This window comes from Typopeltis vanoorti, chromosome 12, assembly GCF_054136105.1.
Source record: "Typopeltis vanoorti isolate ZY-2024b chromosome 12, IOZ_Tvanoo_1.0, whole genome shotgun sequence".
Classification (NCBI taxonomy): Eukaryota; Metazoa; Arthropoda; class Arachnida; order Uropygi; family Thelyphonidae; genus Typopeltis; species Typopeltis vanoorti.
In genome coordinates, this window is record NC_143560.1 from 15,593,977 (window position 1) to 15,608,606 (window position 14,630).

General features: G+C 36.3%; 1 protein-coding gene across 2 annotated transcripts in view; it reads right to left on the bottom strand.

Moving 5' to 3' along the window:
• LOC150100595 (glycerate kinase) overlaps positions 1–14,630 on the bottom strand; it is a 97,992-nt gene that overhangs the window by 69,100 nt on the left and 14,262 nt on the right. Inside the window, exons 1-2 of one of the 2 annotated variants that reach the window (XM_090401579.1) lie at positions 11,357–11,433; positions 2,582–3,011 (exon numbers count right to left, since the gene is read on the bottom strand). In XM_090401579.1, the coding sequence (XP_090257705.1) occupies positions 2,582–2,979 (398 nt within the window). In that variant the 5' untranslated portion in view covers positions 2,980–3,011; positions 11,357–11,433. Of the gene's footprint in view, positions 1–2,581; positions 3,012–11,356; positions 11,434–14,630 lie in introns of those variants that run through there. The other variant, XM_090401578.1, reaches the window with a different exon arrangement.

The following is a 14,630-nucleotide window of genomic DNA, read 5'->3' on the forward strand; positions in this document are numbered from 1 at the left end:
TCCGTTTATGGATGCCACCATAAGCCTATGCATACTGGCCAATACATAGGCACCACCTAACACAAAAACATGAAGTCATTAACATTCCCCAAAAACAGAGCAATAACAATTTAACTGGTCATCAAACATGCTCATCACAGCTTTAATTATAACAATACTTTATAAACAATGGCAATAGCAAAAATGCTATTAACAAAATTCTTCATAAGCCTAATAAAAATATACAGGGTTATTCAAAATGAAGGAGCAGATTGTACTTGTTTATGAATTATTTCTTTCCAGCAATATAAACATGAGTTATACATCACCTGACAGGAAAACTGTCAGATATTCAGGCACTCTATGTATGTACTTCCTGTAATATGACACATATCAAAACAACAGACCATTTTTTCCCTGCTGCCATACAATTCAATGCTGAAGTTCTTGCAATGTGGCACAACAGTATCTTTAATGAATCCCCAAAGATAAAATCTGCAAGTGATCAGGCCTGGGGACCTAGATGGCCACTTGCAGAGCACAAGCTCATCAGTCCCACTTCGAAAGATCCAGTGGTTAGGAAGAGTTGCATTGAGATAATTATAGACATTATGGTGAAAGTGAGGCAGCGTCCCATCTTGCACAAAAATGAAGTAAGCAGAGTCATCTTTGAGTTGAGGGAACTACCAGATTTGTAACATATCGAAGTGTGGCATCCCAGTTACTGTTGCCTCAGCAAAGAAAATGGCCAATAAATTTTTCTGAAGGAAATGGCACAAAGCACATTCACTTTTGGTGAGTTATTTTCATGTTCAATGCTTGCAAGTGCATGTTCATGTCATGTTCTGTCCCCCATATTTTTACGTTATGATGATTCACTTCACCACTTAAGTGAAAAGTTGATTCATCAGAAAAAAATGAGTCATCCTCAAAAGGCTTTAGCCTCCATGTCATCCAACATTTTTATGCCAAATGTCTAAACGTTTTTCTTTGTCCCCATGATGCAGTGCCTGCATTAACTGCAACTTGTATCCTTTCATATGCAACTGTTTCCTGAGAACAAACCATAGTGTTGTTTGAGGAGTTCCTTGCTTGCATGGTTTGTGGATTTTCTTGCACTGCATAGAAATGTTTGTCAAATTCTTTCAACATTAACTTTGAAAACAAGTGGACAACCTGGACTTTTTATTTTACAGAGGCATCCCTCTTCTTGAAATTTTTTGTGTCATGAGTAAATCTGCTTATGATGAGGGGGTTCTTTCCAGGGGCGAATGCCGGTCTTGAAATTCACACTTGCTCTTGTTATTATTCAGGGAGTGAGAGGTATGATTGAAGTCTGATTGGCAGAATAATGAATTACTGACCATTTAAAACTATATATTTAGAAATTTATGTACATTTAATCATACAAATACAACATTTATTTCATAAATGATATTCTATCTTTTTCAATTTAGCTACTTGAATACAAATTCTACCCTATGGTTCTTCTTTATGAACTGGTCAATAATCGTCATAAAAAGTTTGTTGTAACTTAATTTTCCCAAGCAACATGCAGACTTGTAAAGGCAGGCTGAAGCTCACTAGCTAGAGCTACGTTGACTGCGTATGGCCTGTGTTTATGTAACAGAGTGAGACGACGTGAAATGGCTATGCGCAAGCATGAAATCGCAGTGCTGTTGTGAGGGCCTGGAAGCTCCAACAACCAAGCAAGCCAAGGTAGCTTTGACTAGACGAGCAAGCATCGGCCTTTGATACAAAACACAAACTTCAATTATTGCCACGCAAGCTTAAGACGTCTTCTGTCTACAAAAATAAAAGCCTAAATGGAATGCTTATAAATGCATACATTTATTAACAAATAAATATTACTTCTTTCTCAATTAATGAGCTTGCGGCAAGCATAGCAAGCATGGAGAATTTTCCCCTGATTCTTTCTTAAATTGAGCACAGAATTTACATCGAACCACAATTACAGAATTATGCTTTGCAAATTCAACAACACAAAACGCTTTCTCCTGTAAAGATGCCATTTTTTGTTAACTCTTTGAGCAAGTGACTGAAGAATCTTTTGTTTCAAGTGCTACTAGAATGTGAGGAAAAGTAAACTCTTATAGTTTTCCTATCAGGTGATGTATAATATGTGTTTGTATCATTGGAAATAAAAGTTCACAAACAAGTATAATCTGCTCCTTCATTGTGAATAACCCTGCAGAATAGAGTAAAACCATGACAATTTCAAACATTAAATGGATATCAGAAAAAATAAACAGAACACTACATAAGTGTAATCTTTAAAACAAGTACAAAATTAAAGAACTTGGTCTTTAGATGCACCAAGAGAGTGCATCCCTCATAATGCACAATTCACGTATGCGGTGATATCTTTAATTAACGAGACTAGACATTGTCATGGATGCAAAAAAAAAAGTTATGAACAGCATGGTAAATTAGTATGATGCAAAAAATTTCCTAAGAACTTTTCTTAGAAAAGAGGAGAAAAACAAAACATGCTCTTACATATTCTTATGAAGTTTATCATTACATGACACTAATTAGTGAGATATAAATTTCAAAATTAAATTATAGTATACTTACATACATTTGTTCAATGCATTCCTTTTTCAGAGTTCCTGAAGGAATGGAAACTATTCCATCCACAATATGATTTCTCAGAATATTTCCAACAGCTTGGGCCATTTTAAATACTGCTTTTCCAAATCCTACAATATACACATTGTTATTAAGATAATATTTTTTCGACCTCACACTAAGAGAATTTCCTTCAATGACAAGAAACTGGGGAATTATCTTTTCTGGAAGAACAGAGTTTACCCCATCTTGAAAAATGGTAATAGAGTCATTCTTCATTTTAGAAGAAACTGATGACATGGTTTGGCTATATATTGTTTTGGCTCGAATGAATGAAACTTGAAGTTTATTACTTTTACAGATATCATTAAGAAATAACCAACAAGAAGAATACAGTCTTGTGCTCATTTTCCATTATGCAAAAAGAAGAAATGCTTGCCCTAAAAGAGAAAGTTATCATTTTACACTTCTCATTTGTAAATGAAAGTAACTTCTGTATTTTTAGTAATAATAATCATAAACAAGTTGCAAATAAAAGTTTCCGAGTCACTGTTATTTAAAAATAAAGTTTAAATAGGGTACACATAAAATGGATGAATGGAAAGATTAAGCAGGTAATCTGGAAGAAGGCATTTCACGTAAACTGACATGAAACAGATTAGTGAGTTAGATAAGAGCCTAGCAACTGATGTATGGGAAGTAGTCTCAGAGTATTACTGTTGAACATGTATGCTAATGATATCAGGGGAAGTTTAAATGGAGAAATGCAGCTGTTTGTACATGATGATGCAAAGTGAGGAACACAACTGCTGTGGCTCTACTCTCCCCCTTCCCAAACAGACTGTGTGAAGATGGTAGAGGTCAGTGGGACTACTAATTAAACCTTGCAAGTATAAGGATTTGTATCTGGAAGGCAAGGAGTGAATTCAGTGTGTTCAATTGGTAGGGTACACCAAAGGAGGCAGAGAAGAATAAGAGAATAATGACAAACAAGAACCTTAAATTATGTAAGGCATTTCAAGACTCATCAAGATAACATAGCAGATTAAGCATGAAGAAGGCACCAACATATAGGAGTAAAGGGGGGGGGGGTTATAGTTCCACTCTACAAAGTCTTAACTTTGTAGAGTGGAACCATATTCTGACATACATATTCTGATACGTAGAATATCAGAATATGTATTCTGATATTCTACAATGGCCAGTATTCTGACTACTTATATACAAAGCGCTGGTCACTTTTTTGAGGTGATGAGGAGATTGTAGAAATTACTATTATTAACATCTGACCTCCATGGAGTCGGAGACTAATTATGGGAAATATACATGATCACACACAAAGCCCATCCATCCTTAAACTCATTCAATGAGTCTGTATTCACAACACTCTCAGCCAATGCATTCTACTCACCAATTGCTCTCCATGCAAATAACCTTCTACTAATTCCTTTGTTCACACTTTCTTTATACAGTTTCCATGGATGGCCTTTTGTTTAACCTCCCTTTCCCATTTTATGAAAAATGTCTTCCATGGTAACGATCCTGATCAACTTATGTCTCAATCATATCTTTCCCTCCTGTTCACGAGGCTTTGCAATTTACATGCAAATTACATTCCAAAGACTAGTTACTACTTTTGTGAATCTTCTCTGGACCCTTTCTAGCATATCCTTGTCACCATGAAAACCAGGTGACGAAATCTGTGCATAGTAATACATATGAAGTCTGATCAAGGCCTCACACAATGGAATCATCATATCTTTATTTCTGTGCACCAAGATCCTCTGCATCATTGCCATTATCTGATGTGATGACTTCACAACTTGTGCAATGTGGTCCCTGAATTTCAGGTCCTTCTCCACCACCACTCCCAGATCTTTCAGCTCCTCTCCCACCTTCAAAGTTTCTCTACCAAGTGCATACTTTGCATCCCATCGTATAAAATTTCAAAAGCTTACATGCTGCAACACTGAACTGACAGTTCCATTTACTTGTCCATTCATGCAATCCACTCAAATCCTTCTGTAAGGCCACATCTGCTTGACTGCATTGTTCTACCCAATTTTGCATCATCTGCATATCACAAGCCCATCCCAATATCATTAATATATAAGTTGTACAAAAAAAAAAGGCCTCGATACAGACCTCTGCAGCACACCACTAGTGCCTTTTCTCTTACAGAATACTGCACCTCCACATACAACTTTCTGATACCTATCTGACAGCCAGTCACTGATCCAACTCACAAGTCTGTTATCCAATCCCATCTGTTTCAATTCATTTAACAGATTCTTGCATTGCAGTCTATCAAAAGCTTTTGTAAAATCTAAATATATCAGCATCTCCCTTGTCCAATATAATTGTCACCTTGTTATAGTACAGTACATAAATAAGTTGATAAAACATGATCACCCTTAAACAAACTCATTCTGACAATCATAGAGAATACTGATGTTATCACCTCATTTCTGTATCCTAGTTTTCACTAATCTCTCCAATGCCTTAACATAACTCCAGATATACAGATTGAAACTGAAATTTTATTAACACTAAAGAAGTAGCACAAATGAAAATATAATACAACAGATGCAACAAGTATTTAGAACAATACAAGTGATAACAGTAGATAGTAAAAAGTAATATTACACATTATAAAAAATATCTTAAAATCATTTTTCAAGTGGTAATATAGAGATTGATAAAGAAAATACTTAAAAATAAAGAACAGAAAATGGAAATAGGCTAAAAGGAACTATACAGTGTGTTTGACCAAGGACCATAGCCATGCTGGTTACTATAAAAATTAAAATGTAGGCAATACAGTCACTAAAAAATTAAGTGACTATCTATGAGGATACATGTACAGTAAGAGAACAAATTAATCCAAACAAGCCAAATTTTCAACAAGCTGAGTTTTTGGTTTTTGTTTCCATTCACAATAATTTTGGTTTTTCTGTTTACTATTTTGGTTGAGTGTTGCGTGTTTTAACAGCCTCTACGATGTTTATTAATAGTGTTGTTTTAATAGTGTAAATAAGTTGACATTCATCATGTTTTATTCATTTTGTGTAGCTATAAAATGGACACATCTCCAAGAAAGTGTCCATGACTCAAAGACAAACTGCCAATGAATGTAGTGTTGGTTTTGGTACTGTTAATACAATTTTAAAGAAATTTAGGGAGAACTACCTTCTCTCCTGAAAGAAAAGGAAAATGTGAGCAAAAAAAGGAAACCTACTCTTACTCAATATCATTTACTAGTTAGGAAAAGCAAAATGAATCCAAGATTGTCTGCTGTAGACTTAAATAGAGCCTTGGCAGCTAGAGGCATTAATGTTTCTGACATGACAGTCTGTCGAAGATTGCTGGAAGTAGGGAGAACCGCCCACAGAACAAAAAAAAAAAAAAAAGAAACAACTGGTGACAAAGGCTACCTAAACAGAAAAAGAGGTTGTACACAAGGATACAAAGATTAGACTGCTGAGAAGTGGAAGAAGGTAATATTCTCAAATGGGAACCGTTTCTTTGTCCAAGGAGTGCGAGTACCCTATGTTCGCAAATTAGTGGAGAAAAGAATGGTCCTACAGATCCAGAAAGACAAAGAAGTCATCTTCCAACAAGATCTTGCTCCATTCCACATTTCAAAAAAAGTGAAAAAGTTCCTCAAAAATCACAATAACCAATTGCTTCAGGGACCAGATAATTCTCCCGACATTAACCGAATAGAAAATTTGTGGGCTATACTGAAAAGAAGAATTGGAAAATTAAACTGTGAAAAGTATGGTTTTGAGATGCAGAAATAAGAAAAATGTGATCTACATTAGTAGAGCCCATGCCTAAGCAAATTAATGAACTTATTAGGAACAGAGGAGAACATATAAATCATTAGGTAAAGTTGGAGTTTAATATTTGTACTTATTTTCTTGCAAAATTAAAATTTTTCTTTAAAATATGAGCATTCAGATTAATTTGTTCGTTACTGTATACATACAGTATATAACTAAGACAAAATATATAACATTTAAAGTAATTTCCTATAATATACATTTAAAATAAAAGTCAACATTATTCAGTCTCATGAGGTAGTCTTCCTTCTCAATCTTTTTCTAAAAATGCATCCTAACTTTATTTCATTTGACAATATATTGTAACTGCTTGTTGCTAAGTGCTCACAGAGGTTTGTGAAAAATTTCTTTGTTTGCCTTGGGAACTGCAAGCAAGTTCAAGCCATAATATAAACACAATTTACATTAAATACAGTAAAATTTACAATGTAATTTCTTACATACAGTATACAATTATATACATTGAGTTTCTATAATGGGAAAATGTTAAGAATGGCAAACAGGTCACTAGTTGAATATGGTCAATTGAATCCTGGTCCGCAGGATTTGAAGAGGATAAATTAACTGTGGAAAAGGTACAGAGGTAGATAACAAAGAGAGGTTCAGGACTGTACAATGTTAGTTATGAGGATCGGCTGAGGGAATGTGGACTGCAGAGTTTGGTGGATAGAAGTGTTTGGTGATAGAGGTGATATGACTGAAACTTTTAAACTGTTGAGAGGTGGTTACAGGGTTGACACTGGGGAGTTCTTTCGCTTGGTTGAACAGTAGGAAGGAGTGGTGACAAGGGGCCATCTCTGGAGGTTACGAAAGGAAACTGTGAGCAAGAGGGTGAGGAGTGGTATCTTTTCATGGAGGGTGGTTGAACCATGGAATGAATTGCCTGATAGAGTGGTGAGAGCTAGAATGGTCAATGAGTTTAATGAGTGGTATGATAGACTTTGTGTTTCCTAAGAGGGACCTCCCATGTTGAGTCTTGATAGACTTGTTTTTCCTAGGGAGGACTGCCTGCAAAGAGTCTTTTGACTCTGTGGAGGCCTAAATAATAATAATAATATTCAAGAAATTAGTAATGGCTGTAGTTCTGATTATTCTATTTTGTATTCGAATCAAAGGAAGAAGATTGTTCTAGTATTCTCCACCCTAATAGGTTGGGATATAATTGGTAACAGCCTTTATGCAGTACAACAATTTCACCTTCTGTCCACTCTCTTCAGACTTGTGCTGTTTTAACTCTTATTAAATAGACATGCAAATACTACTGTCAACTCCTTGGAGCATTCCAATAAGACACATGATGATATGTCATCAAATCCTATTGCCTTATTGACATCAAGTTTATTTATTTCCTTATATATCTCTTCATTGCTCATAATTAAAACATCCTCTCATATTTTCTCTGCACTTCAGCTTCTCATGATTTCACCAAATCATGAGACAACACACTGATAAGGATAAAACAACCTGATAAATTGTTCACTGAATACCTCAACTGTATCCTCTACAGCTGTTACTATTCCACCATCTTCAACCATTAACATCATCTTGTCATACTCATTCTTCCTTCTACTTGCCACATATCTGAAAAACTCTTTTAGTTTGCATGTGAAGTGACTTCATGTGTAAACTTTGTTTGCTTACACTTGGATAAAAGATAAAACCAAGAATATAATTTCTTGGCATCTTTAATTTATGGTAAAGCCAAGTGGAAAAATTTTTAATACCTGTCTCTAATTCAGAGTATTTTAGTAATAAGGTGTGCCACCTTTTGGCTACTTGTATATGGAAATACGACTTCTGCATTACTTCAACCTTGGTATATACCTTCTGGGTCTGGCTTCTAGTGATGAGACCTCAATAAAGATCAAAACTGGTCTGAGTACTGGCCCTTCCCATAATGCATGTGATACTAAGGCAACTAATGTGAAGTCATTAGCCTCTATATGCAAGTAGCCCAATTGTGAAGTGACTTCACATGCAAATTTGTTTGCTTACACTTGGATAAAGGTTGAAACCAAGAATATAATTTCTTGGCATCTTTAATTCATGGCCAAGTGGTTAGCGTATCCACTCTCCAGCCAAAAGGCTGCAGGTTCGAATCCTGCCGTGGGCATGGATGTTTGTGATTGTCTATGGAAGTGCTAGTGGTGGTGGTGGTGGGCAGTAGATGGCATTGGTGTAGTTGCGGTTAGTTGTAGTTGGTGGATTGAGTGGTGGAGACAGAGAGTAGTAGAGTAGGTGCCCTCCCTTGATGAGTCAGTCTTTGAACTCCCTGAAGGTGTCACGTAATAATAATAATAATAATTTCTGCCTGTTTTGCAATCTTCCTAGTCAAATGACCACTTTCTTCAAGCAGAGATAGAATAACTAGATTATTTAGTGTTAAGTTCTCTAATGCAATGATCAGATCCAACACTCTTGAACCTTATGTCCCCCTTCCATTATATGTCTTATTATTATTAAAACACTTAAGGAATAGAACAACGTAGTTAAGGATATAAATTAAATTTTAATAAATATTTTCTGATATTTCGGCAACGTCACATTGCCATTTTCTAAAGGAACTTACAAAAAAGTTACATGCACATAGGCACTACAACACAGAAACTGGGAATGAAGAGATGAAGCTATTGTTCTCCTAACAGTCCTGATGGTGCCCTCTAGCGGGCTAAGTAGGTGTTCTTGGCCGTTGGGCTGAAGGTCTGCAGATGTAGGCCTCCCAAATTTGGGGCAGTCGCATACAACCAAATTTGTTGAGGTTTGGAGAATTTCTTAGGGCTGAGGCTGATTCCATAAAGAGTCTTTCAAATTTGTATTTGCTACGGTGTATCACTGTAGCTTTCTTCCACCGTATTCTGTGGCGTGTATCCAGAGCATGGTCCGCAAGACCAGAATGGCTGTACTTGTGAAACCGGATGTAGTCCTTGTGTTCAGAAATTCTGATATTTGCTGTCCTGCCTGTTTGGCCAAAGTAAGACAGTTTACAACTACAAGGGACCTGGTAAACACCAGGTAGGTCTAGGGGAAGTGGTTGGTCTTTAGTGGAGCGGATAAGGGATGCCAATTTTCTGTAAGGTTTTCTCCATTATATGTCGCCTCAAAGTAGTTATTTTTGATTCTTATGGTGCAAAGACATCAAAGATCATAGTGCCAAGACACAGATTACAGCAGTACATATAGTAAATGGTTAGTAGGACAATCATAAACATCAATGCCACTGGCAGGATTTGAATCTGCAGTCTCTTGGCTGGAAAGTTGAAGATCTAGCTTTGGCGATCAGCAACAAGTCTATAAAAAGAACTGAAGAAATACTGACAAATGGCTTTATGGCAGTTCTATAAAAAATGGAGATTAACACCAAATTCTGGTAAAACCGAATGTTCTTGCTTTCACCTCAATAACAGACTTGTAAATTAAAAACCAGAGATATATGCTGATGGAACATTAATTTTGTTTAATCCGACACCTAAATATCTGGGAATAACTCTGGATAGAACTCTGTCATATAAACAGCATATGATTAATATCGCTGCTAAAGTTTGCACCAGAAATAACATAGTTCAGAAGCTTTGTGGTACTATATGAGGCTCAAGTGCCACAACTCTGTGGTGCACTGCCATGGGTCTAGTTTACAGTGCATGGTGCTCCTGTCTGGTTCAATAGCTACCATGTCAATAAACTAGATGCTCAACTTAACTCCACTCTGCGTTTAATAACAGGTTGCATTAGGAGTCATTAGGCTCTCCACTTTGAGCCATATTGCTTCTCTGGAACTGTGATTACAGGAAGCCTTGCTTCGTGAATATAAAAGAATTGTAAATAACCAAACCTTCCAATACATGAATTTATTCTAGATGCTTTATCTAATAGACTAAAATCCAGAAGACCTGCCATAAAAACCACCTGTAATCTTCTTAGCCAGAATGACAGTATGGTGAGTAAGTGGGATGTACTGTGGTCCCAAACAGTATCACCTGAAGCTCATAATTATATAAACATCTTCCAAAAACCATCTGGATTTGACCTGCCCAGGAATATATGGATGACAGCTAACAGGATTCATACAGGTCATGGTGTATGTGGAGACTTACTTTCAAAGTGGAATAAGATACCAAATCCCCACTGTCCCTGTGGAGCCAAGACCTAAACCATTCGCCATATAATACAGGAATGTGAGCTGATGGCATATCCAGGTGACTTTAAGGATATCTTTGACCTATCCCCAGAGGCGATCGATTGGATTAAAAACCTAAATGTTAAAATATGATTAATCTTCTGTCTGATGCTTGTCATAAATTTTGTGTTTGTACTTGCCTGAATGTAGATGCTTTACTTTTTATTTATATTATCATATATGTGTATCTTATCTATATTCATGTGTATTTTATCTCATTGTCTTTTAACCACGTGTACATGCCATACGATAAATAAATAAATGGAGAGTTGAGACACTAACCACTCAGCCAACCAGGCTGGCTCACCTCAAGTAATACCTCTCAGTAGCTATATAAATTCCATTTTCCTCCCTGCCTATGCCCATCCCTCCTCCCAATCTATGTCCCCATAGTTGAAATCCCCCATAATAATTACTCTACCTCTACTCATCATGCTAATTTGCAAGTGGATATCAGGGAGAATGCAGATGTATGCACTCTCCCTGATATCCTCTGGATAATAGCAGCAACCAATTACATATTTGGTCCTGCTGTTCTCTATCACACACTAGATAGTCTCAAATGAACTGCCCTCTGATCCTCTGTCACCCTGATGTACTTCTCTTATGCAGTTTTAATTCCTCTATTATCATTAGCAAAACTCTCCCTCCCATTCTGTTCCTTCTGTCCTTTATGAAGAAACTACTCGTATATCTCTTGCATTACATTCTATTTCTCGTGTAACTGATTGTTACCATTATTACTGATATTTTTATCATTATTTACCTTATGCTATCTCCACAGTATCCTTTTCTTCAAATTTTGTGCTTAATCCTTTCATTTAACCATTTGACACTTATGTTATTCAGCCTCTTGACCATCGTAATACATTCGCACATTGATGTTGTTAAATATTTTTTGGTCAGTTTTGATGAAGCATTTTATCCAAGCCATCCTGTAATGTTTTCATAATTACTAGACTTGTAGTTCCACATATATCCTTTCCTCACAGAGGTTTTCATATGGTTGGCTACCGTCAATGATGATCACCTCATGGTCTCTCTCACTGACTGTGAGATAATGTGACACTCCACTCAAAATCAATCTGATGAAATTATTAGATCTAAGACTGTTGATCCTTGAGTGCCCTCTGTTACATGATGCGTACGATAACTGTCTCTCAAGAAGTTCATTTCCTTTCCCAAATGCTGTCTCTTCCTTCCAATCTACATTTCTCTCATTCCTGATACTCCTGGCATTTATAAATAAACACAGCAATTCACTTTTAAGTCTATACCAGTCCTGCCCATGCCACTTGTTGGTTGTGATTTCCCAATACCCAACCAATTCTGCCATGGGATCCTTAGGGGTCTCATATCAGTCCCGAGCCTGGATAGAGGAGGGGGGGGGGTCAGTCAGATGAGTGTCGATGCTCTGACCGTAAAGAAAAAGCACAATTGTTATCTGATGCCTATACAATCAACATATAAAACATGCCAGTTCAGACGTCACCCAGATGAACAAGGTCCATGATACCAATCGAGCAATTGGGATACCGAAAGGAAACAGAAACTGAAACTAACAGAAATGTTATCAGTAAGAACATGGAATGTACAAACACTTTGGATGTCATGGAAACTAGAATTACTTGATGAGGAAATGAAGAGATATCGATGTGATATACTAGGACTCCCAGAGATGCGATGGACATCATCAGGAGATGCGAAGTCATATGGTCAGAGCATGATACCAAGAAAGAAGCAGGAGTTGGTTTCCTTCTTAAAAAAGAGCTAGAGAGGTACTGTTAGGTTACAAACCAGTCAATGAACGAATCATAGTAGCAAGATTTCAAGCAAAACCATTTAATATATCAATAGTCCAGATATATGCACCCACATCTGACAGCACAGATGAAGATATTGACTTATTCTACAAAGATCTGACAGAGACAATAGAAACAATACCCAAGCAAGATGTACTAATTATTGAAGGAGATTGGAATGCCAAAGTTGGAATAGGTAATGATGGCTGGGAAAGTGTCATGGGAAATTATGGTTCTGGAGAAAGAAATGAACGTGATGAAAAAATTTTAGATTTGCAATGGACTACGAGATGATGATCTGTAAAACAAGATTCCAACAAAAGGAGTGTAGAAAATGGACGTGGCGATCAAATTATGGGAAAACCAAGATCGTGATCAATATAATTACAATTAAAAGAAGACGGATAACAGCAGTGTCGAACTTTTCAATGAGCAGATATAGACTCAGATCATAGTTTAGTAGTTGCAAACATCAAGTTGAAATTAAAAAGAAAATATAAACTCCATCATCACAAACAAAGAGACACAGCAAGAATAAGTGAAGGAGAAAGAGGAAGAAGGTACAAAACAGTGTTTTGTACCTTCTTCTTTGTAACTTAAAAGTGTGGACAGAGAAAAAATTCAAATCTAAGAGTGAAAGGAGTAATGAAGGTGATAGAAGATGCAGTGAAGAAACAGTACCAGAAGAAGAGAAGATCAAGAAGAAGTGGATTAGACAAGAAATACTGAAGTTAGTACAGGAGAAGAGAATGTTGAAGATAAGAAGGGTTACATCAGAACAAATAGAGGAGCAATATAAAAGAAAGTGTAATGCAGTGAAAAAGCAGTCAGAAGCCCAATGCAATAATATAGAACAGCATGATTAGAACAATTAATGGCAGATGGCAACCAAAACAGACCACAATTAAAGATTTAGCAGATTTAGCACAGCAGATTTAGGCAGTGTTGGGAAACTGATTGAAGAATTGAAGCTGATATCACCTGATGTAGACATTTTAAGAGGAGAGGTAGAAAAAGCAATAGCAGCTAAAATAGAATAAGAGTTCTGGTATTGATATCATCACTGGAGAAATGATTAAACATGGTGGCGAAAGTGTGGTTACAGAAATGCACCAACTATGTAATATGGTATGGAAAGAAGGGAAAATGCCAGAGGAGGGGGTGAAATCGATATTAGTGACATTATACAAGAAAGGAAATAAGCTAGAATGTAAAAATTATAGAACAATTGCTTTGACGAGTCACCTTGGTAAAGTGACTCGTCAAAGATGATGATATTGAGAGAAAGATTGAGAACATAATTGGAATCATATCTTGCAGATGAGCAAGCAGGATTTAAGAAAGATAGAAACACAATTCAACAGATTTTGACAATGTGGTTAATAGTAGAGAAAGCTAGGAGAAAAAACAAAAACATGTATACCTGCTTTGTTGATTTTCTGAATGCATTTGACAGTATCGACCAGAAAGTGACATTAGCAGTGCTAGAATCCTATGGAATTGATAGAAAACAAATAGCTATATTAAGAGATGTTTACAAGAATGCAGTTGCAGCAGTTAGAATAGGTGATGATTTGAGAAAATGGTTTAGAACAAGCAGAGGTACTAGACAGAGAGACCCAATATCACCAAGCATTTTCATCGCACATTTAGAAAGAGCAATGGATAAAATGAAAGAAGCTTCCAAAGGAATACCTGTACACAGAATGAGAATTAACAATCTGAGATTTGCAGATGACACTGTTATTATGGAAGAAGATGAAAGAAAACTACAAAAGAACATTGAAACTGTTAAATGAGGAAGGAAAGAGATTTGGACTTGTTATGAACTTGGAAAAAACAAACACAATGGTATCCGATGAGAAGAACATGAAACAAAAGATACAAGTGGATGGAATTGATATAGAAAATGTAGAACAGTTCACATATTTGGGAAGTAAAATGACATATGATTTGGACTGTAAAAAAGAAATAAAGATCAGGACTGCAAAGGGAAGAACAAATCTGAAGGCCATGGATAACATCTGGAAAAGTAAAGTGATGATCAGCCTGCAAACTAAACTAAGATTGCTGGAAACATGCATCTTTAGTGGTGTACTCTATGGATCTGAAATGCAGGTAATAAATACAGAATCAAGAAAAAGAATTTTGGCAACATGCATCTCTATCGGAAGATACAACCAAAGGTGAATCTAATGCAGAAGATCGTAAAACAGAAGCTGCAATTATTTGGACACA